General features: G+C 40.5%; 1 protein-coding gene across 16 annotated transcripts in view; it reads left to right on the top strand.

Annotated features, from left to right (window-relative positions):
• The window catches only part of LOC101160890 (receptor-type tyrosine-protein phosphatase mu), a 156690-nt gene that overhangs the window by 82826 nt on the left and 48471 nt on the right, over window positions 1-25393 (top strand). For 8 of the 16 annotated variants that reach the window (XM_078938795.1, XM_078938792.1, XM_023949906.2 and 5 more), the window contains exons 16-19: window positions 888-982; window positions 2493-2529; window positions 9687-9761; window positions 23242-23374. In XM_078938795.1, the coding sequence (XP_078794921.1) occupies window positions 888-982; window positions 2493-2529; window positions 9687-9761; window positions 23242-23374 (340 nt within the window). The remainder of the gene's footprint in view (window positions 1-887; window positions 983-2492; window positions 2530-9686; window positions 9762-23241; window positions 23375-25393) is intronic. The other 8 variants (XM_023949909.2, XM_078938799.1, XM_078938801.1 and 5 more) reach the window with 1 other exon arrangement.

Here is a 25393-nt window from a genome sequence, read left to right as displayed (position 1 = left end):
AAAACTCCTCACTACACACTTTATCCACTTTTCTCACACAGGCGTGAACATTTTCACACTTTTGCCTTTGTCTAATGAATCACTGAATTAATGCCATAATTTGACCCTCCTGGTAAGCAGTGATGTGACACGATAAAAGGAAAGACTTTATCTGTTTGATTCTGCAGCTGGTAGTCCTGTTAGAAGATCACTGGACAAGAAGAATAGAGCTGTCTGATTTTCTGATGCTGGAGAGGACAGAACTGCATGCTGGGAAGGAAAGGAGACCCTAAGCCTCCAGTTACCCTAAAGATGATCCGCTGATGGTGACGCTATGCTGTGTGAAGTTTAGGTTAGCCTCAGCTCAAGCATTTGTCAGGAAAAACAATATTGTAACAATAATTGTAACAACAGAAGTTCTGCAGACATGAAAGTGGAGGTTTGCCATTCATCCAGCATCCTTCAACACTAGCAGTAACTGCTGACAACAAGGACGGCTAGAGCTAGTGCTGCTTCAGACTAAGAAAAACCCCCCAGAGGAACTGACACAGGGGGCGGAGCATCAATTAAACTGCAGGAAAGTCATAGAAAACATGTCTACTGGATAGTTTTGCCATTTAACACATTCTACTAACAATGGTAACAACAATCATCAATGTGTCTTCTGCCCCGTCACTCAGTCTGATGGTCTTAGTTCATTGACTGCAGTAGTCTTTGAAGCAAATTTCTTGATTTTCTTTGTGATTTTCTATCTCACTGTTGGTATGAACTTCTATTTGGACGACAGACTGACAACGTCAGCAACGGATCAAATTCTTTTTCACACCAGTGTAGCCTGGAGGAGACTGCTGCTGAAGACAGCTGGTTGGTCAGCTTCAGTTAACCTGTTTACCTCTGTCATTGTTCAGGTGACAACAAGACCTACAGTGGTTACTGGAATGCTGCACTGCTGCCTCACAAGAGTTATGGGATCTACTATCAGGCTGTGAGCACGGCTAATGGGGTGAGGACACACTGCACAGGTGACACTTCTCACCTGACACGCCTCATCATCTTCATCGTCCTCATCTGGCCTGATTTTTTTTTTCTGTGTAAAAGATTCATAGATACGCCTTTATTGTCGCTGTCCACTTGGACAATGAAACTGAAATAGTCACCATTACAGTGCAAAAAGAAAACTAATAAAGTATAATATAAAAAATATCAATATGTACAAAGGAAATGTGCAAGTATGCAAAATATGAAATGTGCAAATATAAAAATATCTGTAATTCTCTGCAGAGTGATATGTACAGATAAGTCAGATGTGTAAAAACAGTGTGGAGATGAAGTCCTGACAAGTTTACATAAAAAAGAAATAAGCAGAGATGTAGATATCCATACATACATATACACATATATATAAACATATACATTGGCATGTATCATGTACATGCTCACGCATACATGCACACGCATGCATGCTCACGCATACATGCACACGCATACATGCACACGCATACATGCACACGCATACATGCTCACGCATGCATGCTCACGCATGCATGCTCACGCATACATGCACACGCATACATGCACACGCATACATGCTCACGCATACATGCTCACGCATGCATGCACACGCATACATGCTCACGCATGCATGCACACGCATACATGCTCACGCATACATGCACACGCATACATGCTCACGCATACATGCTCACGCATACATGCTCACGCAAACATGCACACGCATACATGCACACGCATACATGCTCACGCATACATGCACACGCATACATGCACACGCATACATGCTCACGCATACATGCACACGCATACATGCACACGCATACATGCTCACGCATACATGCACACGCATACATGCACACGCATACATGCTCACGCATACATGCACACGCATACATGCACACGCATACATGCTCACGCATACATGCACACGCATACATGCACACGCATACATGCTCACGCATACATGCACACGCATACATGCACACGCATACATGCTCAGGCATACATGCACACGCATACATGCACACGCATACATGCACACGCATACATGCACACGCATACACGCTCACGCATACACGCTCACGCAAACACGCACACACATACATGCACACACATACATGCACACACATACATGCTCACACATACATGCTCACACATACATGCACACACATACCACAAAAGGTTGTGATTGAACACAACTGACTTTGTTTTGTGTGATGGTCAATAATTAAAATTTAGAGCTTTAACTTTTGTGTACATTTGTAAAAAAATGGTTTCCATTTGTGTGCACCTTTGTAAATCAGTGAAAGCCCCTAACAGAGTAAAGCCCAAAGGTGTAAAAACAAAGACAAATTGTGATCTCCGCTGGTTAAATTCCCTCTTGTCTGACAAAAACACATCCATGTGCGTGTACATGCATGCACCTGTGTGAATGTGTGTTTGTCATACAACTGGTTCAGTTATGTTGATAGAAACTAATCTGCTGCTCTGTCCATCAGGAGACGAAGATCGACTGTGTGCGCGTGGCCACCAAAGGTAAGCTGTTCCCACAAAACTGCTACTGTTGTGATTATTAGTTTCTGTTACTGTCGACTTTTTGAAAGACTATGAATAGGAGATGATCTGAATTTGAAAAACTGTACACAACAAATATTTTAAAAGCTCCTATTTTTTTAACTCTGAAATTCCACTTTAACAGAATACTGCTCTACCTCTTTTTTAAATTATACCGAATACTCATACATATTATTATATATTATATTTTTACCAATGTAAACATTTACAGGCTACCTTTACTCCAACCGTGCTGCCTTTGTCAGTGTCCTTTAAGGCATTTAAGTTTAGTAGAAAATGCTGTCGATGTTGTCTGACTGTAGGTTCAGAACTTCAGAGCAGCTCTGCAGAGCCTGCGTGAGCTGCTTTAGTGCTCTATTCAGATGAAAACAGTTGAGGGCATGGCATTCTGTGGTTTATGTCCTGCATCTTGTTGACACTTTTACATGTGGTTTGGTGGTTGGAAGTCTGGTGCTGCGTGTGCTACAGATGTTGGTCATCATTGTTTGGATGCAGAGTCATGAATGGGACTGTAGGTTTGTTCAGACTGAAACTGAGCTGGTTCAGAGTGTTCTGATGTGGATTCTGTCGTCAACCGCAGAAAAGCGAGGTCTGGTAGACGGAAACTCTAAATCCAATACAAAGATTCATAGAACATGTCAGAACTCAGAGTAAAAGAGAAGATAGTGGGACAGAAGTGTCCCACAGATCCCAACAGGATGGGTGGTGGGCTGCAGGACGGCCTGTTTTGGCAAGTGACCAATTTGAAACCCCTGTGCTTTGGCGAATTCTCTCTATCATGAAAGGGAGCACTTTTGGAGGTTCCAACTGCAGTTAAGCTGATACTGAAACACTTAAAACACAGCCTGAAAAGGAAATGAAGCCACACTTGAAATGGGAAGACAAACTGACTGCGAGCAATAAAAACCCAAACTTTCAGAGACTGAAGATTAGCTTCAAAAGAAAGAATGCTACAGATTATTATGAACTCAAAGATGGTACAGTATTCCCCCCTTAGACCATGTGAAGTCCTGAACCCCCCCTTATCATGTGGGTTAGGGACCAGAGACAACCACGAATAGAACCTTAAACCTGAAACATGAACCATTGCGTGTTTCATGACTTGCATGTCTGTGGATGTATCATAGGCCGTCACAGAACACGTACAATGGAGGAGATAAGTATTTGAGCCCTGTCTGATTTAGTTGGTTTTCCAATTAAAAAGAGTCTGGCCGTCGGTCATCCTAGTGGTGGATTCATTTGAACACTGAGTGAAGGAAAATCCCAAAGAAAATCAACTTTAAAGAATTTATACACATTTCTTTGAAGGAAATAAATCTGGTCTCTGTTCTGTCCTCCATTAAAAATGGGTTGTTACTCTTCCTTTTTGTGTACCGTAATTTCCGGACTATAAGCCGCTACTTTTTTCCTGCGCTTACAGCCCTGCGGCTTATTCAGTGACGCGGCTAGTTTATGGATTTAATAGGCGGCCGCCATGTACGTATTTTCGGACACAGTGAATGGTTTGAGTTCTCTATCCAACTCCAAGCAACAAGTCATTTATTTTTCAACACACCTCTAAGCAGCCAAACAGCATGGACTTGACTTCAGGTCTTAAACACTTCAGTCATGGTTCAACAAAACGAAACACGCATGCCCGGCCGCATCTCAGAATCCTTTGGTGCCATTAGACCCAACGTGCACGTGATCGCCACTACATTATGATGCAGCTTTCAAGTTAAAAGCAATCGTTAAAGGCAGCGTAAAAAAATCCACCATCACCAACGGGTTTGGAAATGCCGGTCAGCTGCTGACGGAAAAGCTGCAATCTGCAGCTTGGCTGCACGTAAATATGTGGGAATAACATCAGCCTTTATTTTGTTGGGACACGACTGGAACACAAATTGACGTGATCGTTTGGACTGAGTGGAATTTTGCTTTGAAAAGCTCACAGCCTCCGTGTGAGCTAGAGACATGTTCTCCTTGCTGCTCGTTCACATTGAGCTGTGGGGCCGATGGCAGTCTGATGGCTCCCACACGTAACAACTCATCCGCCCCTCATACACAAAACGTACAGTATTAAGTCTGATTGCTCTGCACAGACACGATTTACTCCGTCCACCGGCGCAACGGGGACAAAGCGCTCCTCCCTAGAGCCGCCCTGGCCAGGGGTGTCGGAGAAAATAGGAAGGGGAGACAAGGAGCGCGCGGGGCGAGCGCGGAGCGAGCGCGGAGCGCAGAGGCGTCGAGCCATTCTGCAGGCTGCAGCCAGGGCTTACTCGAGGCGTCCGCGGAGCAACAGTGTTTATTGTGGAAGGAAACTTCTGACCCACGCGCCGCGAGGAGGCGCGCGTATCGCGCTGAGGCGCGCGCTTTGTTAGTCGTCGCTGCTTTATTTTACTAGTGTGTTTTTTTTAACCAGCCCTGTTACTCCCATAATGCTGCCGCGACACAAGTGGAAGGAGAACTGTTCTTCCGTTCGCCCCTCCATCCACTGCTGTTCCTTGCTCTTAAACACGTACAACAGTATGGCGAGCCGGGTTAGACCCGCCTTTAGCCCCTAAGACTCATGGGAAATGGGGGATCGCGGATGTAAATTTCCTCATCATAACTGAGGGATGTAATGTTGATAATATGGTTACTTTTTGTAATTTTATGTATGATACCTAGATTGTCAATAAGTAAAAAAAAACTAAAAAAAATAATATGAAACTTGTGAACAGAATAGAGGTCCATGGTGTTTGGCAGTTGTGGGTGTATCCAAAAACATGAGTCTGAGGCAAGGCTGTCTCCTCCCACAGTGTGTTAATGAATTGCACTCAGTTTGGGAGTCAGAACATGATTAGTCAGGCTGACCATGTTGCGTAATGCATGCAGCTTGTACACTTTTGCGGCTTGTGTATGTACAAAAGAAGTTAAATACGTGAAAATAGGTGGATGCGGCTTATAATCGGGTGCGCTCTATAGTCCGGAAATTACGGAAATTTATTTTGGGAACTCAACATTGAAAAAATACAACCCCCCCTCCCCACAAACAGAAATAAGATTGAAATTTCTGAACACGATGCAAACATGTTCTGAACACGTTCTTAACGTAAATGCTTGGAATACAATATAAGATATATATTCCAGCCAAGTGGCTCCAACAATCTCAAAGAGGCTGGGACCAAGTATTGGTAATACTTCACGCCAAAATGGTTTAACATCTTGCAGTGCTGGCTAAGGACCCCTGCTTAAGAAGGCACATGTGCAGGCCCGCCTGAACACCTTCATGATTTAGAGAGTGACTAGGGGAAGGTGGTGTGGTCAGATGAAACCAAAATTGAGCTCTATGGCAGGAAGTCACTATGGAAACGCTATGCTCTGGGGTGTTTTTCTGCACAGGGCACATAGATACTTGACTGTGTTAATTGGAGGATGGCCTTCTCACCCTCCACAGTCAGTTTCTCATCCAAGTTTAGGTCCTCTACCATGACCTTGGGTCCTGTCTGGTGTGGTAGATCTACACCTTGGGTCTTGTCTGGTGTGATAGATCTACACCTTGGGTCCTGTCTGGTGTGGTAGATCTACACCTTGGGTCTTGAATGGTGTGGTAGATCTAAACCTTGGGTCTTGTCTGGTGTGGTAGATCTACACCTTGGGTCTTGTCTGGTGTGGTAGATCTACACCTTGGGTCTTGTCTGGTGTGGTAGATCTGAGCCTCTATGGCTCTGGTGCTCAGGGCTTGTTCCTGAGCTGCCAGGATGCTTCCAGTGCTTCAGTGCTGTCCTGTAGGCCAGCCCTTTCTAGCCATTGGTAGGACTTCTTGATATCGGCCACTTCAGTTATGGTCCGGTGGTACATCCCATGCAGGGGTTTGTCCTCCCATGGTCTGTCCTCCAAAGGTCCACTCTGACTCCCTGACAACCTGCAGCAGGTCTTTTGTCTTGTTTCTGTACTCGTGGCAAACAGCAAACTGCAGCAGTAGGTCTGAATTCTTTCTGTTACTGTCCTGAGGAAGTTAGTAAGGAAGTATTATGGGAGATGAGTAGACTTGTTCTCTTTGGAAATACAGTCATTTTTGAGCTCTTTGACATTAGAACAATGAGGATCTTGAAGCCCCACCCTCTGTGACTTCTTGACTATGCAGAGACCAGATGGTTTTTGTCAGCACACAACCACACAAGACGCTAAACCTGCAGTCTGTAGGCTGAGCCCCACTGTAGTTTTCAGTCCAACCATGTTAAAGTATTGAAGAAGTTGGATGGTAGAGTTGCTGATGCGTAGTCTAGAGATTGATACCAATACTGACTATTAGAAATCAATAAGGCTGCTCTGCGACATTTGGGTCCAATATTCAATTGCAGTAAAAGTGAAAATATTGGCACCAAAATAATAGAATGATTGAATGATACAAAAAACAACAATTAACTCTGTTTTTTTTTTTTAAGTACATAAATAAATCAAATAAACAGCTCCAAGAAGTGCAGGGAGTATCAGGCTCAGCAGCATCTTTTATGTTTTTTTTAAAAGTTAAATAAAAAGTTCCCTAAAGGTTTTATAGAAAATAAAGTAAAAGTTGAACATTAATGAAAGGACTTTGCTTTTTAATAAGTGCAAACAAAATGTTCAGGGAGTTCCTTGGTACTGTAACGTGTCTTATGAGGTCAAATAAATATGAAAATCAATTTATGGCTTCCTGAAGTTTTATCAAGTAAATATAACAAAGTTAGAAACAACTTGAGAAAATGTTACTGTTGATAGTCAGTAGTCCCAGGTGATGTTTTAACATAGACCTTCCAAAAGATGAATTCACAGGACCGATGAGGATGAAGCACAAAGAACTGTTCTCAGTTATCCCCAACTTACAGAGCAGCTGAGACGCTCGGGGCTCATGCTGCTCTGTTTTTCCCAGTGTGGGGAGGACAAGAGATTAACGGTGTTAAAAGTGACAGCCCTAGTTTCTAGCATGCAGAGGACTGAATAGTTTGCATAACCATTTAGACTGAATGCCGCACCTGAGCCACAATAATCAGTTCAATATCAGGCTGTCAGAATAAAAAAGCAGATCCCAAAATACATCAAAATAACAAATATCAGCCTGATAATAATCAGATGACCCCTAGTGTAGTCACTTTTGAATAGTGAGCAGGGGAGGGGGCTGAGGACACATCCCGGGGTGTTCCAGTGTTTATAATAAGACCAAATGAGGGAATGTCCCTCATCCTAATGTTGTGTTGCTCTAAAAGTCCTGAAACCTGCACCATATTGAGCTGCCCAAGCTACATTTCTAAAGTTCTGGGGTAAGTTTGAATGGAACTAATGTTTTGAAGGTGAAGCTAAAGTCCGCCCACCTCTTTTCCCTCTCTTCTGTTTCTAATGTCTCCATGCAACAGCAGTGGATTGGTAAGGTTCACTGGTGTTTGCTGGATCAGCACAGGAATAAAATCCCATTTGGTCACATGTGTGAAGCTCTGGAAGTGTCCTGATAGAAAGAGCACTGGATCGATATCACTGAATGAATACAGTTGCTTATTTGGGGACAAATAAAGAAAAACCCAATTCCACAAGCTGATCCTTGTTAAGCTCCACGCTGCTGGATGTTCACACTGTCTGTCTGCTGAAGGAGCATCCATAGCTGCTGGTAGATCTGATCTATAAGGCAGGAAGAGCGGCAGCAGCTGGTGTGTATGGTCACCACATACACCAGCTGTAATAGGCTTCTGCCTTGACATTGGTTGGGGAGTTGAGGTTAACATCTGCAGATTTTGTCTCTGTTTTTGCTTCCTGACTGGTTACTAACATCTGAACACTGACTTACTGATGAACAAGTCTTTTCTGTTGTTTTCAAACTAAACTCTTTCCAATCCACTTCCCTGCTGCTTCTAGCTGCAGCTAAATGTTTATGATAGAAAAAATGAGAAAGAAGTCATGAATTTCAGAACATTGAGCTCTTCCCTCACTCCTGCATTGCTGAAGTCAATTTTACTCAGAAATAAAACAAAAAAAACAACCCCAGCTGAACTCAGAACAAGTCACAATAAGTCCTTGAACAGGCAGCAAACCTGTAAAAGAGAAATGGAAGGAAACAAATTGATTGTATCAGAGAACTGGACTGAGCGAGTGTGACGGAACCCAGAGAAACCAAAGTCCACTCACCCGCACTTTCTTCACCATACGGACCCCGCCATTGGGAGCCAGATGACGTCAGTAAACAGGGATCGTTCCAAGTCTTTCTGAGTCAACGTTTCTATGGCAACCACTCACTATTCCACACCCCTTCCATTGAAAGCAGGCTTCAGGAGAATCTGGGCCATCGGGCATAACAGCTGTTTAGTTCTCTATGGAAGTCTGTGGGATTTTGGCTTCCTGGAGCCAGCAGGTACTTCCTGTTTGGAACGCCAGGGGTGGGGGTGGGGAGGTTGCTGCTCATTCCAGTTCTGTTATACAGTCAATGATTGAGATGTTATCATCCTGTGCCTCGTGACAGTCATAACAGGTTGTAACAGTTGGAAGAGTTTGGAGACTCAAACATCAGTTTTCTCAGCATAAAAGATCAAATGTTTTTTGACTTGACTTCAACCAGAATTTAAATGAAAAAATGACAATTTAAAAGAAGAAATGAATGACACTGTAACCAGGATAACCAAATGTCCACAAAAATTGAAAAGATAAGAACCCTAAGAACAGTGGGTTAGCATTAGGACACAAGACCTGCTCATGGAAAGACTACGGGATACAAAGACCACGTTTGGCAAAAGATAAAACCAACACAAATCAAGTTTCAAAGGCATCAAATCTGACTCAAACAAAATAGACAACTTTCCACAAATTCTCTGAGAGGGTTTACTCTGCCCCATTGGGTCTTGTTCTGATCCAGTAATGGTTTCCTGCAGTGGTCCACTCGATTGGGTCGGTGTGAAAGCTTACCTGAATGTTGGATTGGACCAGACGAGATCTCTAGCAGATTGACGGTCTCTGTTTAGCTGCTGAACCAGCAGAGGCTGTTTTCTGACTCAGACCCCAGTTAGTTTACCGTGATGAGCTTGGAGCTGCAGCAGGAGGGGAGCAGGATGCAGCTCCACACTAATTACTCTGCTACTACCTTCTGCCTCTCTGTTTGCCTGTCTGTTTCTCTGCATGCCTTCTTGGACAAGCAGCCGCCATCATCATCACTCAGCTCACCACGCCGTACGTTGGCCTCGCCCCGGCAGCCGGCGACAAGCAGCTGACAGGTCAGAGGACGCACACGAGCACACACTAATGCTGAGAACATGGAGTGGAGTCAGAGATGTCCTAAGGACTGGGGTCTCACCAGAATGCAGTGCTTTTGAATTATTATGCTGATTGTATTTAAGTGTCAGACAGATAAAACTCTTTGTTTTGTTGTTGTTGTGTTTTTTTTTAACTTGTCCTGTCCAACAGCTGAGCAGATCAGAGCTGGAGGCCTCTTGTGTTGGACATATTTTACTGTCACAACATGGGTGTGTGGATCTTTAGACAAACAGAGTATAAGGGGTGGGGAGCAGTTAGTAACAGTCATAACATCACATAACAGAGTGTCAGAAGTAAATTGCAAGACAGAGCTATTTACAGGTTCTAAGTATATTCATCCAAAGACCACCTCTCTCACAGGGCGCACAGACTGACATGCAGACCCCAGAACCAGCATGGATGAACCTTATCCGGATAGGAAAAAGGACCTTCCGTCACTGTAGAAGTTCAGCAGGAAAGTGATCATTCATGCTGAGACTAGTTCCCTTCAGTTCACGTCTGTGGCTCCTGACAAAGTCCTTCTGTTTTGGTCTGGGTCTTTGGCTGCTGGACTTTGCTCCCCCCAAACCATGGACACAGTGAAACTGATTTTGTTGACTGTCTTTGGGGATTTCAAGTTGGTCTTTGATGAAAGTTTTCAGGGTTTTTCTCAACCATATCTCTGAGCATTTAATTTTTGGCAACAAGCTCCATGACTTGATTTTGGCAGAATGTATTTATTCATGGACTCCAGGATTCCTCTGAAGCTGCTGCCGGTAGAGGATGCAGCTCCGGGCGAGTCATCCTAACGTCCACGTCTTCCCCATTACTAACCGCTTGAAACACACGTCAGCGTAACCCTTGTAATCTTCCAGATTCTAACTCTAACCCCCCAGACTCAATTTTTCAACGTCTGTAACAATTCTTTTCTGTATTTGATGGTTAAGGAAGTTAAAGGGAAGCTCGCTTTACCGGAGCAACGCAAATGTGGTTGCACTACGGTCGTACAGCACTTCCTGCTTACTTGTGTGACACGTGTCTCCTACATGATGGATTTTTTTGTCTTTCATGGATGATTTTGAGTCTCTTGGCTCTTTGCTTCACTGACATCAATCTCTGACAGCTGTGATAATTAGTTTGCAGGTGAGTTCAATTAAAGGAAAAAGTACTAAACTAACGTTCCACATTATTACGTAGACCAGGGGTGTCAAACATACGGCCCGCGGGCCGTATCCGGCCCGTCAGGTGGTTTAGCCCGGCCTACACATGAAGAGTAAAAATCATAAGGATGTTTAAAAAAGAAAGCAATTTTCTAGTCCATTCCTGTGGCGAGTTAAGATTTCTTAAAGAAATAACTGAAATGCGCAATTCCGGTGAAAACAGGTGAAAATGCGTATCTTTGCACCTGCCAAAAGTGAAACCTAATGGCTCTGTGTCTTAATAAGATGTAGTTTGGTTCCCCGCCAGCCCCACTGCTGTTACATTGTTATAAGGATGATCAGTAGTGACACACTAATGGCCAAAATGTTGTCAAAAAGAAAAAAAAGGTTGAAGTGAAGTCCTGAGCTTTCCCGGAAAATGGAAAGTGTTTTATTTGTTCATGGAGCTGAATGCAAACCTGCATGCTTGGTATGTCATCAACAGGTTCTCCAAGAATATAACATTCAGCACCACTATGAGACTGTCCACAAAGAAAAGTTTCACCATTTGCAGTTAAGAAAAAAAAGATTTAACAACTATTAGCTGGACCGATGAATAACCATCTGGATTTACTGCAGCGTGACGTCAGTGATGGAGCAGTGAAAGCTAGCTACCTTATTGCAGACATGTTGGAGCAAACATCCAATCCATTTTCTGATGGGGAACTTATTGAAAAATGCTGAGGGCTGCAGAAGTCTTGTTCCCAAAAAGCAGTCGACCTTAAACATGAGTCTGTCAAGATTTACGATCAGATCCAACATCTCTGAGGAAACATGGGCAGCCATATGAAGGAATCCAGTCATTTATTGTATTTTCAGTCACTATTGATGAAAGCACCAACATCACAGATATGTACAGCTGTGCATATTTATTAGAGGTGATGAAGAGACGTCACAGTGGAGTTTCTAGAGTTGATGGACACAACAACAACTGATGACATAGTCAGCTCTCCAGTTACTGTGCTGGACGATGTTGGAGTGAACTGGTCACATTATGTAATTTTGGTCACTGATGGCGCTCCATCAAAGGTCAGGAAGAAGGCAGGTGTTGCCACAAAATTCAGGCAGAAACCAGGAAAAGATTCTTATAATAATGAATGATAATAATAATAATAATAATGGACATTTCATTGTGTTTTGCACACTTGAATGACAGTTAATGTGTTTCTGATTTGAATGCTGATATTGATGGTCTGGTGACGTTTCAGGAGAGAATGGAGGTTAACTCCAAACTCTTATGTTCACAAATGTTTGCAAGTTTAATTTAGTGTAATTTTGTCATCGTTTGGACGTTTACATTTTAGGAAAATGTTTCATTTTTTTCTGTAGCCCCTCTTGAATTTATTATCAGGATTGCTTCAGTGTCAGATTTAAAATATTCAGTTTTTAAGTAATATGGGGTAAGAAAGGATCTCTGCTGCTTAAAAGCCTGAAATAGTTCAATGCCTTAGACAAGGTATGAAAACCGGGGATATTTCAGGAAAACTTAAGCGGGATCATCAGAGCACATACAGTTTGGTGCAGATAAAGGCAGAATGAGGACGGTTTCTCCCAGACAAATACATCAGATTAAGGGCCAGAGTCATGGGGAGAGAGCTGGTCAGCCCCCTTAGGGTCCCTGAAGACGTGAAAATGACCTCTGAAAAGTAGGTGGAGTTTCTGTCTGACCACTTTATTCTGTGGTACAAAAAGAGGAAGCGTGCTTTCTGTAACCAAACCATCTTCATGCATGATGAAGCACCATCTCATTCTGCCAGGAATACCGCTGCATCATTACTTGCTATGGGCAGAAAAGGAGATAAACTGATGGTGTGGCACCCATCATCCCCCATTATCCTTTGACCTAAACCCTATTGAGAACCTTTGGAGCATCCTTAAGCTAAATATCTGTGAGGGGGGGGGGGGCAGTTCACATCCAAACAGCAGCTCTGGGAGGCGATTCTGACATCCTGCAAAGAAATTTAAGCAGAAACTCTTCAAAAACCCACAAGTTCAATGGATGCAAGAAATGTGAAGCTGCTATGAAATAAGAGGTCCTATGTTCAAATGGAACTTGACCTATAAAGATGTTTTTATTGGAATAACTTTGGATTGCAGTAAATATGACCTCCCCAATGGAGAAAAGCCCTGTCCTCTGCCGCTAACACAAAGCTACACTGCTCCTAGCATGTGTCTGTTAGCAGCTGGACACGCGGAGAAAGCAGTGATGTCATCGCCCCGCCTCCTCGCTGGAAATACTAAGTCAAATTGAGATATGCAACAATGTTCACAGGGTGGATGTTAAAATGAAAATGCAATCCCCTCTTTGCAATTTCATTTTAATTATGACACAGAATAAGCGGTTTTTAAGTAGAAATGAAAAAGCATTTTGAAGGATTGATTTTTCATTTTCATTTTGAGTCATTTGATGCAGTTACATTTTGAAAATGAAAAAGCATTTCTGTTAATCCATTCTAATTGTCAAATTAGACATTTCTGAATGAATTATGCTACACATTTACCAGAGAACTTTGTGAAAATGAAATGTCAAATACCATTTTCTTTATCATTTAAATAAGTGACAGTATAAGAGATGTTGAAGAAGAAAATGAAAAAGCATTTTCAAGGAATCCTTTTTCATTTTAATTTTGAGTCAAAAATTCCGCTTCATTTTGAAAATGAAAAAGCATTTCTGGTTTTGACTTTTATTTTTAATTATGCTACACAAATGCTTCCATACTACTGAGTCCGTCTACATAAATTCTATATACATTCAATATTTTCTTGATATGGAATGTCAGGCTACAAACTACAAATACTAAAGGGTCCTAATTTTCCAAGATCCCTAATAAAGAGTGCAAAAATAGATTACAGATGCTATTTATTGAGGGTTTTCCCAAACTGATTGTAAATAGACAACAGGCCCAAATGTCAGTATTTAAATGAGGAGTTAACTATAAGTTGTTATTATTAAATCAAAGAGAAAAGAAAAGGAGAATAAGCTGCTGGAACAAACGAAACAGTGTTAAAGATGGCCTGACATCCGTTCCACATGGGTTGCAGGTTCTCTTCTCTGCCACGAGCTTCGATGCGGTACAATCAGACCATGACATTAACCAGCTGCTCAGTCTGTGTCCACGCTGACTATGACTGATGAGGGGGTGGGGGGCTGTTATTGTCAGCTGCCCCAGAGTGCTGTACTCTTCCTGGAGAGGAAGAGGAGGGCAGGAGAAATGAAGGAGAGGAGGGAGCGCTGCACAAAGGAAATGTCCAAGGTAAAAGTGAGCTAAAGCACAAGCTTAAAATGATATCTAAATTCAAATAAGCTATTTGAAATAAAACACCAAGTGGAAATGTTCAAAAGTAATTCAAGTTACATGGAACTAATTTGAAGAAAAAAATCTATTCAATCTTATTTGGCTGATATTGTTTAAACTCCTCACTTTCTACACTTTTCTCAGACAGACGTGAACATTTTCAGACTTTTGACCTTCATTGTCCAGTTTTATGGAGTGAAAACCAAGATCTGCTGGATTTCTGTAGATTTGTCAAGCTGAACACCACCAATCAACCGCCAATTAAGACGCAGAACACAATGCACTGGAAAAAAATCATGCTACAAAAAATCTGCAAAATGGTGTGACAGTGAAAGGGGGAACTGTGTTACAGCAAAACTTAAATTCTCTTTTACTAATAAAGTGAATTCATATAATACATTGTGCACTTCTGAATTGACTGTGGAATCATCTGCTAAAATGAGAGCATTCAAAAACTATTGATTTAAATTCTTCTGTCAGAACAACGCTCTGTCATCTGTGGTATGTAGATGTGAACATTTGAAAATGCACCTTTATGTGACACAAGCTCAGGGTGACGTACGGTCGGACAGTTTGCAGATGGACAGCGGTCTTAGCCGTGTGAAGAGGGTTACAAACTACCAACCTCCGTCCAGAGAGGCGGCACCACGGACTGTTTGTCTGTCTGTGTGATCAGACTGCAGATGAACAGGTGGACTCACAATGACACACACACGGAAAAACACACACACTATGTCACAGTTTGCAAGAAGGAAATGACATTGAAATATTTAGCGGTTTACAGTTGTAATCTTCTGTTTCCACATGCACAGAAGTGGCTGCGGCACACAATAACATACACATCCTTACATTAACGCACGCACACACACACACACACACACACTGATCCACCTCCCACTCAGCCCGACAGACTGGCAGCCTGAAGCACAAATGCAGCTTCAGTGCGGCCTTCGGTGACACACAAAGACACACACACTCAAAGTGAAGGACACCTTACACACCAGCAAAGGGCGTCTTCAAAGTGTGTTGATGGTCTTAAAGCTGAAAACTGCAAATGTGCACATCTGAGGGGAGATGTGTGTGTGTTTGTGTGAGTGTCTGCATGAATGCAATGTGTCTGTGTGCATGTGTGTGTACATGGTGGGGGGTGTAGGTGTGAATGTGTTTGTACTTGTGTGTGTTTGTGTGTTACTGTGTGGGAGTAAAAGTATCTCTGTATGTTGTGGTGTGTTACCTGTGTATGTTTGTTTAGCTGTGTGTGAGAGGGTGTGTGCGTATGTTTGGTGGGGTTGTGTGTGGAAGAAGTGTGGGTTTGTGTAGGTCCGTTTGTGAGATAAAACACCGACACAACAGATGTTTTCTGGTCTGACCTTGAGAAGACCGAATGAAAACAGAAAACAGGGATGTTTGAGTTTCCCGTGCTGAGGAGAAGCAGCAGCAGCAGCAGCAGCAGCAGCAGCAGCAGCAGCAGCAGCAGCAGCTTCTTCTCCAGGTCAGGACCTGCTTTTGCTATAGAGCAGACAGGAAGTCGCTATCCCTGAGAGACGACGTCTGGACCGAGCTCTTCTCTCCTTTTAGCACACAATGGTAGTTTTGTTCTAAGCACCCTGAGTCGTCAGGATGCATGAAGTAGTGACACGGTCCTCACAAGTTCACACAGACACACACTGTGTGACTGATGACTGCTGTCAATCTCTACACTGTAAACCCGAGCGTTCAGAGAAATTAAATATGATGAGTAGCTAATACTCAAAGTTTTAAAAAAACTCTTCTAACTCAATCATATAAAGTTTGTTCAACACATCCCCTGTTTTGAGTATATGTAACTAATAATTTTTAATTTAAAATAGAATATGTTTAAATTAAGTAAATTAAACTTAAAACATAATTAAAGTGTAATATATAGATTTAAGTATTGCATCCTGAATTTCTCATCTCTCTTGTTTCAGGTGGATTAAACAATTCCTTGCCCCGCATGCTCTCAAATTTTTATTTTTATTTTTCTAAATGTTGTAGCAACCTGCAGCCCCGCCTTCAGCCCCTAAGACTCATGGGAAGTGGGGAATCTTGGTGTGAAAACCATGAGTGAGAGGGCTGGAAGCAGAAGTGAGATCCATGCTGTTTGGCTGTTTGTGTGTGTGTGTTCAAATAATTGGAAGAAGCGGGCAGAAGCAAAGGTTCCTTTGCACAACAGAAGTTATTCTTTGATAATATACTTCTTGTAGGATTCAAATTTAAATGTGAATTTAAAAGTTTATTCCTTTTTTTAAATTCATAAATATAGATAAAAGTACTTTTATTAGTTTTATTTAGGCATTGCACAGAAAGGAGTCAGTCATTAATATTGTTAGGCAGGTGTTGACAACATTTTGCTGTACAATCTAAAAAGAGCATTTGGGCTGTAGTTGGAAAGATAAACTTTTTTCCATTGTTCTAACTTAATTATTTGGTTTGGTGAAAAAATAACCTTTTTTTTTTAGTTCATTCAACTTAAGAATAACATGTAGTTGTCTGATGTAGTTATTTTTACTTTCAATCAACTTAATTGAATTAAGTTGGTGTAACTTTGGTGTAAATGCATCATGATGTCATAACGTAAGGCAGCGCAAGGAATTATGGGATACCATTTTCTTTGCCAATCTGGGCAGATTGGGGTTTAAGTGTGCATTTTTGTCCATGGTTTTTGTTGTGTCGCTGTTTTACTCTGTTTTAACTAGTAATTTAAACTATGCCATAAGTTAGAGTTTGGTAAAGGATGATGACCAACCCCGTAGAGCACAAAACAGTGTATGTCCCTTTATTAAAGGCAGAGTTCACCACAGCTGAGCTCCTGTCTTGAACTATGTGACATTGCTGGGTCATTCATGCCTTTGATGTGAATTAATCAAGGTCCAGTAGTTGAAACTTTAGAAAAATGAGCCAATGTATATTGTTGCAGCAAAATTTATAATATCTTTTTTCAGTTAGACTAACTTATCAATTTGAGTTAAATAGCCATAAAAAACTAAGTTGCATAAACTCAATTCAATTAGGTGTTACCAACTGAAGTAATTCAATTAAGTTGGATCAACTTTTTTTCTTTTTAGAGTGTTTTAAGTTACCATTACTCTATTTTTTAGGCAATCATTTGCCTAAAGAAAATAAGTTTTGAAAAGCATGGTTTTGAGTTTACTGACTCAAACAAATTGATTATCCCTGTACAAGAAGGTAACTAATAAATATCGAGTTCTGTTAAGATAAAATTTTTGTTTTTCCCTATTTTTTTAAGTTATGCAAACTTATTCCTGTGGCTTTGAAACTCAAAACTGCGAGTCATAGTGACTGATGACAATTAAGTTGTCTTAATGTGTAAATGTAAGTTATATTTAATGCCAATATTTGACTTGCACGAATTGACACTTTTAATTTAACTGTTATAAAGAAATACAAATAGCACACAATTAAATCATTTATGTTGTGGAAAACTCAGACTTTTTAGTTAATCAACTCAAAAAAATTGTGGCAAATGATTGCCTTAATTTTTTTAAGTTCTGGTAACTTGTTCGGGTTTACAGTGTAGCGTTGTGAATGCTTCTCATCTATTGGGTCACCTGGACAGATGTTAGACCACACACACACACACACACACGATTATTACAGAGATTATTACATAAAGCTGATACTCGGTTGACATCAGTGGTGGGACTGAGTATTGGAGATTCTAACAACATTGAGGTTGTATGGAACTTTAACATTTGCAATTGATCACGTTGGGGCTGCAGGCTTCTAGGCCTCGAGGCCTAAAAAACCTCCTCACTTTAATATTTCCTTGGTACATCTTGGTAAGAGTGAGTGAGAAATAATGCCTCCCAAACCAAGTAAAACATTGCTTGATGAGGATGCTATTGTGACCATGAGTACACTGAGCCATTTAATGGATCAGCAAAAGGAATTCTACAAAGAAATGCTACAACAGCAACAAGAGAACTTCAAGAGTTTTATTCAGATCATCATGGATGGAAATACAAAAAGGTTGGATGGTGTTATCAAAGAAGTCCATGAACTGAAAACAAGCCTACAATTCACCCAGGGCATCGTGGAAGAGGTGACATCTACATATAAAGGTACTGATGTAAAAATCAAAGCAATTGAAAATGACATTGCAAAGCTCAAGAAGGAAATGGAGGACTTGTTTCATAAGTTGGACTATCTTGAAAACCAGTCAAGGAGATCTAATCTTCTAATTGATGGGATCGCAGAAGAAAAAGGAGAAACCACTGGTGGATTAGAAATCAAGATCCAACAAATGCTGTCTGAGAAATTGGGTCTAGATGGCTCAAACATTGAAATTGAGAAAGTACATCGACTGGGAAAGTTTCAAGACGGACGAAGGCCTAGAAAGATTTTTGTCAAGCTTCTCAGGTTCAAGGACCGCCAGCGTATACTTTCCTCAACCAAAAAGTTAAAGGGAACAAGTATATATGTCAATGAAGACTTTTCAGATGTGGTGCAGCAGAGGAGAAGGGAATTGCTGCCCCAGCTGAAAGCAGCCAGAGAAAAAGGGGAAAGAGCTGAGTTAAGGTATGACAAACTTGTTATCTGGCCTGTAAATGAACAGAGGCAATAATCGGATTAAATGACCTAGAGAACTGTCTATTGTCATGTATGTTCAAAGTTTTGTATTAATGCAAATATGTTGTGTTTAGTTGCAAATGGGCCACAAAACAGGTATAGTTTTAGCACACTTAAATATATGTAGCTTGAGAAACAAGATTAATGAAATCACACAAATATGTTTGACTGAAAATATTCATGTCTTAGCCTTATCTGAAACACACCTAGATAGTACTTTTGAAAACTCAATGCTAAATGTTGATGGGTACAGATTATACAGAAGAGATAGGAATCAAAATGGTGGAGGAGTAGCATTTTATGTCAAGGAGAATATTGTTGCTACCCTAAAATCAGAGTTAATGAGCAGAGACATCGAAGTAATATGGTTGCAAATTAATCTTCCATTTAGTAAACCAACACTGGTCGGTTGTTGTTACAGACCACCTAGCTCCAATGCAGAATACTTACAAAAAATATGTGAAAATATGGAAATGGTCTCAAATAAATGTGGGGAAATGTTTCTTCTTGGGGACTTTAATATAGACTGGTTTTCAAAGAAAAGTTTTTTGTTTGAAAAGATCATTACAATGGCTAATACATGTAATCTTAAACAGGTCATGACACAACCAACTAGAATTGCTATGGATAATTCATCTAAATCAACCTGCATAGATCACATTTACACTAACGTTCCTGATTTATGCTCCCAGGCAGTTTCTATTGGAGTAGGGTGTTCTGATCATAATTTGATAGCCATTACAAAGCAAACAAAAATGCCTAAATCCGGTGGAAGAATCATGTATCGCAGATCCTATAAACATTTTAATCCCAATCTATTTATTGATGATATCAAAAGTTCGAATTGGTCTACAGTTGTGCAGGAAATTGATGTAAATGCTTCTTTGAACATTTTTATGGCAACGTTTGGAAAGATTGTTGAGAAACATGCTCCACTTCGTAAAAGAACGGTAAAAAGTAATAGTGCTCCATGGTTAGATGAGGAATTATTATCACTCATGAAGCGGAGAGACAACGCAAAAAAGGTGGCTTCCAACTCTAAACATGTAGAGGATTATACAAACTATCGCATATTAAGGAATAAAGTTACAAAATTAAACTTTTTGAAAAAAAAAGAATATTTTGGACAAAAAATTTGTGGTTCCATGAATGACAGTAAAAGATTGTGGAAAGTGTTACAAGAACTGATGTGCAAAAAAACAAAGACTTTTAATTTGAATATGGAAATTGGTGGCATTAGTGTCAGTAAACCATTTGATATTGCCAATCATTTGAATGACTTTTTTATTAACAAAGTTGAAAAGCTGAGATCCTCTATGGTAGCACAGGATATAAGCTCTCCTTGTCAAAATATTCAATTGACAATGGAAAATAAAGCTTGTTCCTTGGTGTTCGACACTGTTAGTGAGAATAATGTTCAAGATTTGCTTCTCTCATTACCTGACGATAAAACACCAGGTATTGATTACATTGATGGTAGAATCCTTAAAATAGTTGCAAATGTTTTGGACAAACCAATATGTCATATTTTTAATAGAGCACTGATCAGTGGTGTGTTTCCTGACCAATGGAAACAATCAAAAATTATACCTCTAATTAAGGATGAAAAGTCAGAGTTTACTGCTTCAAACTGCAGACCAGTTCATGTTCTCCCTGTTTTGAGTAAAATTTTTGAAAGGTTGATATTTAATCAAATGCTACATTACTTTATCTCAAATGATCTGTTTACTAGTGCACAGCATGCCTACAGACCAGGTCATTCAACCAATACGGCATTAGTACATATGGTAGACCAGTGGTTAACACATTTGGATGATAAAAAATATGTGGGTGCGGTACTTTTAGATTTCACAGCTGCTTTTGATGTAATCGACCATGATATTCTGTTGGCAAAGCTCAAATGTTATGGATTTTCACAATTGGCTCTTTCACTGATAAGAAATTATCTTAATGGCAGAACACAGAAAGTCCTCTTCAATGGCAGCTTGTCTGAAACAAAGTTTATGTCATGTGGGGTTCCACAAGGTAGTTGTTTGGGTCCACTTTTATTTTCAGTGTTTGTAAATGATATGTCCCAGGAGATTAGAAATGCAGAAGTGGTGTTATATGCAGATGATGCGACTTTATTCTGTGCATCTACTACTGGGCCAGAGCTCAATACAGCCCTACAGAATCAACTTAATTTAGTCACCAATTGGGTTAAGTTGAATAAATTGGTTCTTAATACATCTAAAACAAAATGCATCGTTTTCGGTACAAAATATTTATTGAATGCACCATGTTACCTGAATTTGAGGATTGACAATAGTTTAGTTGAACAAGTGACTAAAACCAAGCTTCTGGGCATCAAATTAGATGATCAGCTCTCTTGGACAGATCAGATTAATCACATAGTATCCAAGATGGGCAGAGGAATCGCCCTGGCTCGGAGGTGTGCGCAATATTGTCCACCTTCAGTCATGAGGACAGTTGTACAGTCTTTGGTTTTGTCACATCTGGAGTATTGCCCAGTCATTTGGTCTAGTGCGACACAGGGGCATCTAAAAAAATTACAACTTGCCCAAAATCGAGCTGCCAGGGTGGCTCTTGGTTGCTCTTTTTGGACCAATGTGAACGAGATGCATACCATTTTAGGTTGGTTGATGGTAAAAGACAAAGTACAACTCAGTCTTCAATGCTTGATGCACAATGTCATTTTTAAAAAATGTCCACAATATTTGGTAAACAAAGTTTTATACAGTGGGTATTGTCACCAATATCAAACTCGTCAGGTCAGCTCTGGTGATTTGATTGTTCCTTTTTCAAGATCTAACTATATGAGAAGAACAGTGCTGTTTAGATCTTCTGTTGCATGGAATCAAGTGTCTGTAAGGACAAGGCTTATTAGTAACAAATATCATTTCAAAAAGATTTTAAAACTAAGATACATGGACCACTTACAATAACTAACAATTTGAATGATATGCTATGTATTATTGTTGAGGTTATGTTGCTATGTGTTTTGATATGCTGGTATAAAAATGAAATTGTTTTAACTTATTTTAACATGTGAAGCTTTTAAGGTAAATATGATGAATTAGTCACTGTATTTTCTGAAATCAGTTTTGGTTTTTGTGAAATTGGTAAAATGTATGTATTTTTTTGTGTATGGACCCCAGGAAGACTAGCGACCACTTTGTGGAAGCTAATGGGGCTCCAAATAAATAAACAAAATAAACAAACGCACACACACACACACACACACACGGGGGTAACTGGACTTGGTGCCTGACGTCCCATCACATTATACAGTGAGAAGAGAAACTCTTTGCTTTATCGCATCTGTGTCTCCACTGGTCGCCTCACCAGCTTATTCCACTGGTTAGAACCCCAAGTGTAGCCATGCTAACGTGGTTACACTCCTCAGTTTCCTCATTTTCCTTTTGTTGTGACAAGGTCCTTTCTGACTACAGCCTGCTTCAGGCCACATATTTTCTGCTTGGTCCATCAGGGACTTAGCAAAAACAGCTAAACTGCTCTCAGCTGAAATCATCACAATTCAACCATTGAGCAGTTTCTTCATTTTTATTCTTCTCCGTTTTCTTTTTTTTAGTCTAACTGTCTCACACCAAAGGTTTGAGGGGTTAGTTTTCACTGGTTGATTACAGTAACTGGAACTTGCTCACTGCTGCAGTGTTTCTTTGCTGCTAACTCCTTGATCATTCTAGTGTGTCAACAGACATGTCTCCAGTGGTAATGAAGCCTTTAACGCCAGGGCCGTCCTACAGTGACAGGAAATGACGGATGCTCTTTGAGCTATTGGGACTATTGGTCCAGTTAAGTCATTCCAACAGATTCTGAAAGCTGAGAACAGCAGCATTGCGCTGATATGTAACATTTTACTATTGTAAAGTGTTACATTTCACCTCAAAGCTGCTTTTCTCAGCTGTCAGAATCCTTTGAAATTCCATTAAGCGCGTAGTTCCAGTAATTCAAAGCGTGTTAAGCGTCTAAACAGGGTTTATATCTGTCAATAGCTGTCCATCAACACCATCTGGTATTGGGAAAGAGCCTGGTGTTTTGTGGTTTTACTGTTGGTCTTACTTGATGTGTTCCTTGGCCAAAAAATGAGTAGAGTAACAGGCGATGATGGCGACGGTGGCTTCAGGTTTCTTAATCCCTTCATGCCATATTTGGCTAATTTACAACCAACCATTAAAAACGGTACAATCAATTAAGGCATGAATGGGTTAAAGCGACCACATTGTCATCACAGCGACTCACAGTGTGAGCTTCTGCTGCAGACCACACCCCCACAGCTCATATGCATCGGTTTCCGGTAGCAGTTGTTCAGGGAACATCGTTTATGCCTTCAGGAGCTGCAACCAGAAAACCAGAACCAGAACAGGAAAAGCAGTCGGACCACACGGTGAAAATTGCTGGCTCCATCGCCGGGCTCCTGCTCTTCGTCATCATCTTCCTCGGAGTCATCCTTCTGATGAAGAAACGGTAAGAACACATAGACCTTATGTCTAAGCGCGGGAAACTTTCTACTTTGAATTTCATTGTCTGTGCTTTCGAGCTAACCTTTGAAAAATGGCGATGTCCCCAAAGCCCCGCCTCCTGGACTTCAACTATTCGTAGTAATGCACCACCAGCAACTCAGAACTAGGTTGTGACATTTTGCCGTTTTTATTTTGACCTACTAAAATATAAATCCATGTTATTATCTTTGTCATTTACTTTTGACATTGGATTTTTCCGATGCAACAATATTTACTTTTAAAAAAAGTGCTGCAAGCACTTGAAAGGAAAACTAAGATTTTAAACATTTAGACCAAATATCTGAACGTGCAATGTGTGACCAATCAGCATGCACACAGACACACCCACATCCACTGAAAGCATCATCATGGGAACCACGAGAACGTACGGTTAAAGCCACTCAGTGGTCAAAAGGATCTGGACAGAATAGCAGACTAAGGCCTTTATTTAGCCTGCAAACTAATGCAGACTCAAACATGGAGGCTAATAGCTGGATGTGTCCATTCATTTTGTTTGGCGTAGGTTTGAAAGCATTTGACAAAAGTCCCAAACAGGCAACCAAATGAAGCTGTTCTGCAGCAGATCAGATCTGGACTCTGGAAAATATTAGAGAAACCTCCATCTCTTTGTCTTTGTAATATTGTGGAGGATTCAAAATAGAAACTATTGTTAATAAACAAGTTTAATAACAGAAGCTCATTCATAATTATGTAGGCCGTCAGTCATATAATATATCCTGGGTGCTCAATCCGTCAATCATGATCGAAGGAGGATTGAGTAGATCACTTGGCATCAAAGTTAAATAACCAAAAAAATTTAAATAAAATAAAAAGTCGTCACCCAATCATCATCCTCACCGTGACGTACGTTGCTGATTGACATGCAGAATGGTCAATAAAACATCCTAAATACATACATCACTGAACATGCCTGTTGCCACTAAACTGAGCATTGTGGCTGCAAGATGTGAGGAATCTTTGCAGTTTGCGATAACGGCCATCAATATTGTGATTAGGAGCCTAACGATCAATGGATGAACTGATTTATCTGTCCTATTCAAATTGTTAATGGAATTGACCTTTCTTCCTCCTAGATGTCAGAAAGGTGTGAGCGTTCAGCGTCAGACTCCTAACCACAGGTGTGGCGCCTTCATTTAGCCAGTCGCTCAAAATGAACCTAGAATAGAACGCGCGTGAAATCTTTCTTTTAGAGGCACACAGCCCGCTGCAGTGCAGTGGACATTACAAATAAATAAGTGCTAAACAACAATTCATAAAGAGGAAGTCTTTATTATGTTGTAATCCTAAATATTCATCTAAATGTATCACTTTGTATAAAAAATGTAATTTGGCTGTGTAATGATGGCCTTACCTGTCCCTTTGGCAGGTGAGGCATTGTAGATACAGTGAAGAGATAAGTGAAGGAAATTTAAATAAAAGGAAGAAAATGAATACGACTACCAGAACTGTAAAAATTAATGATCATAAAATATTAACAGGCTGAAAGTCCGTATTGCGCCTCAAAATAAAAATAAAAATCAATCATACAACATAAAATTCATTAAAATGGACTCCATCCACTCTTTTTATTCTTTGAAGTGTGGAGGTCATTTGATATTATCTGCATTTTAGTTCTTAATTGCACTGTCTACTTAAGTTGTTACCTTAAAGCACGTGTGTTAAAGTCGAGCCCCGCAGACCACAACCAGCCCGCAGATTTGATTTGATTTGAAATGGTTTATTTCAAGCAATCAAATAAGAATAATACACAAAAACAATACAATCATCAGTTATACATTCATACAATGACGAATCAAACTTAGGATAATTAGACGTATTAATAAATATTGCTTGAAAGGGAGTGGAAGGAAGCGAACTTATATAATCCCACCCCGTTATACCGTAACCATTTATTACATGATTTATCATTATCTGGTTCATAACTTTATCAGACAAAATCAAAAATCCTTAGGTATCAATAAAT

This window comes from Oryzias latipes, chromosome 20 (genome assembly GCF_053564925.1).
Source record: "Oryzias latipes strain Hd-rR chromosome 20, Olatipes_Hd-rR_3.1".
In the NCBI taxonomy this organism is placed as follows: domain Eukaryota; kingdom Metazoa; phylum Chordata; class Actinopteri; order Beloniformes; family Adrianichthyidae; genus Oryzias; species Oryzias latipes.
This window is presented reverse-complemented; position numbering and strand designations above follow the sequence as displayed.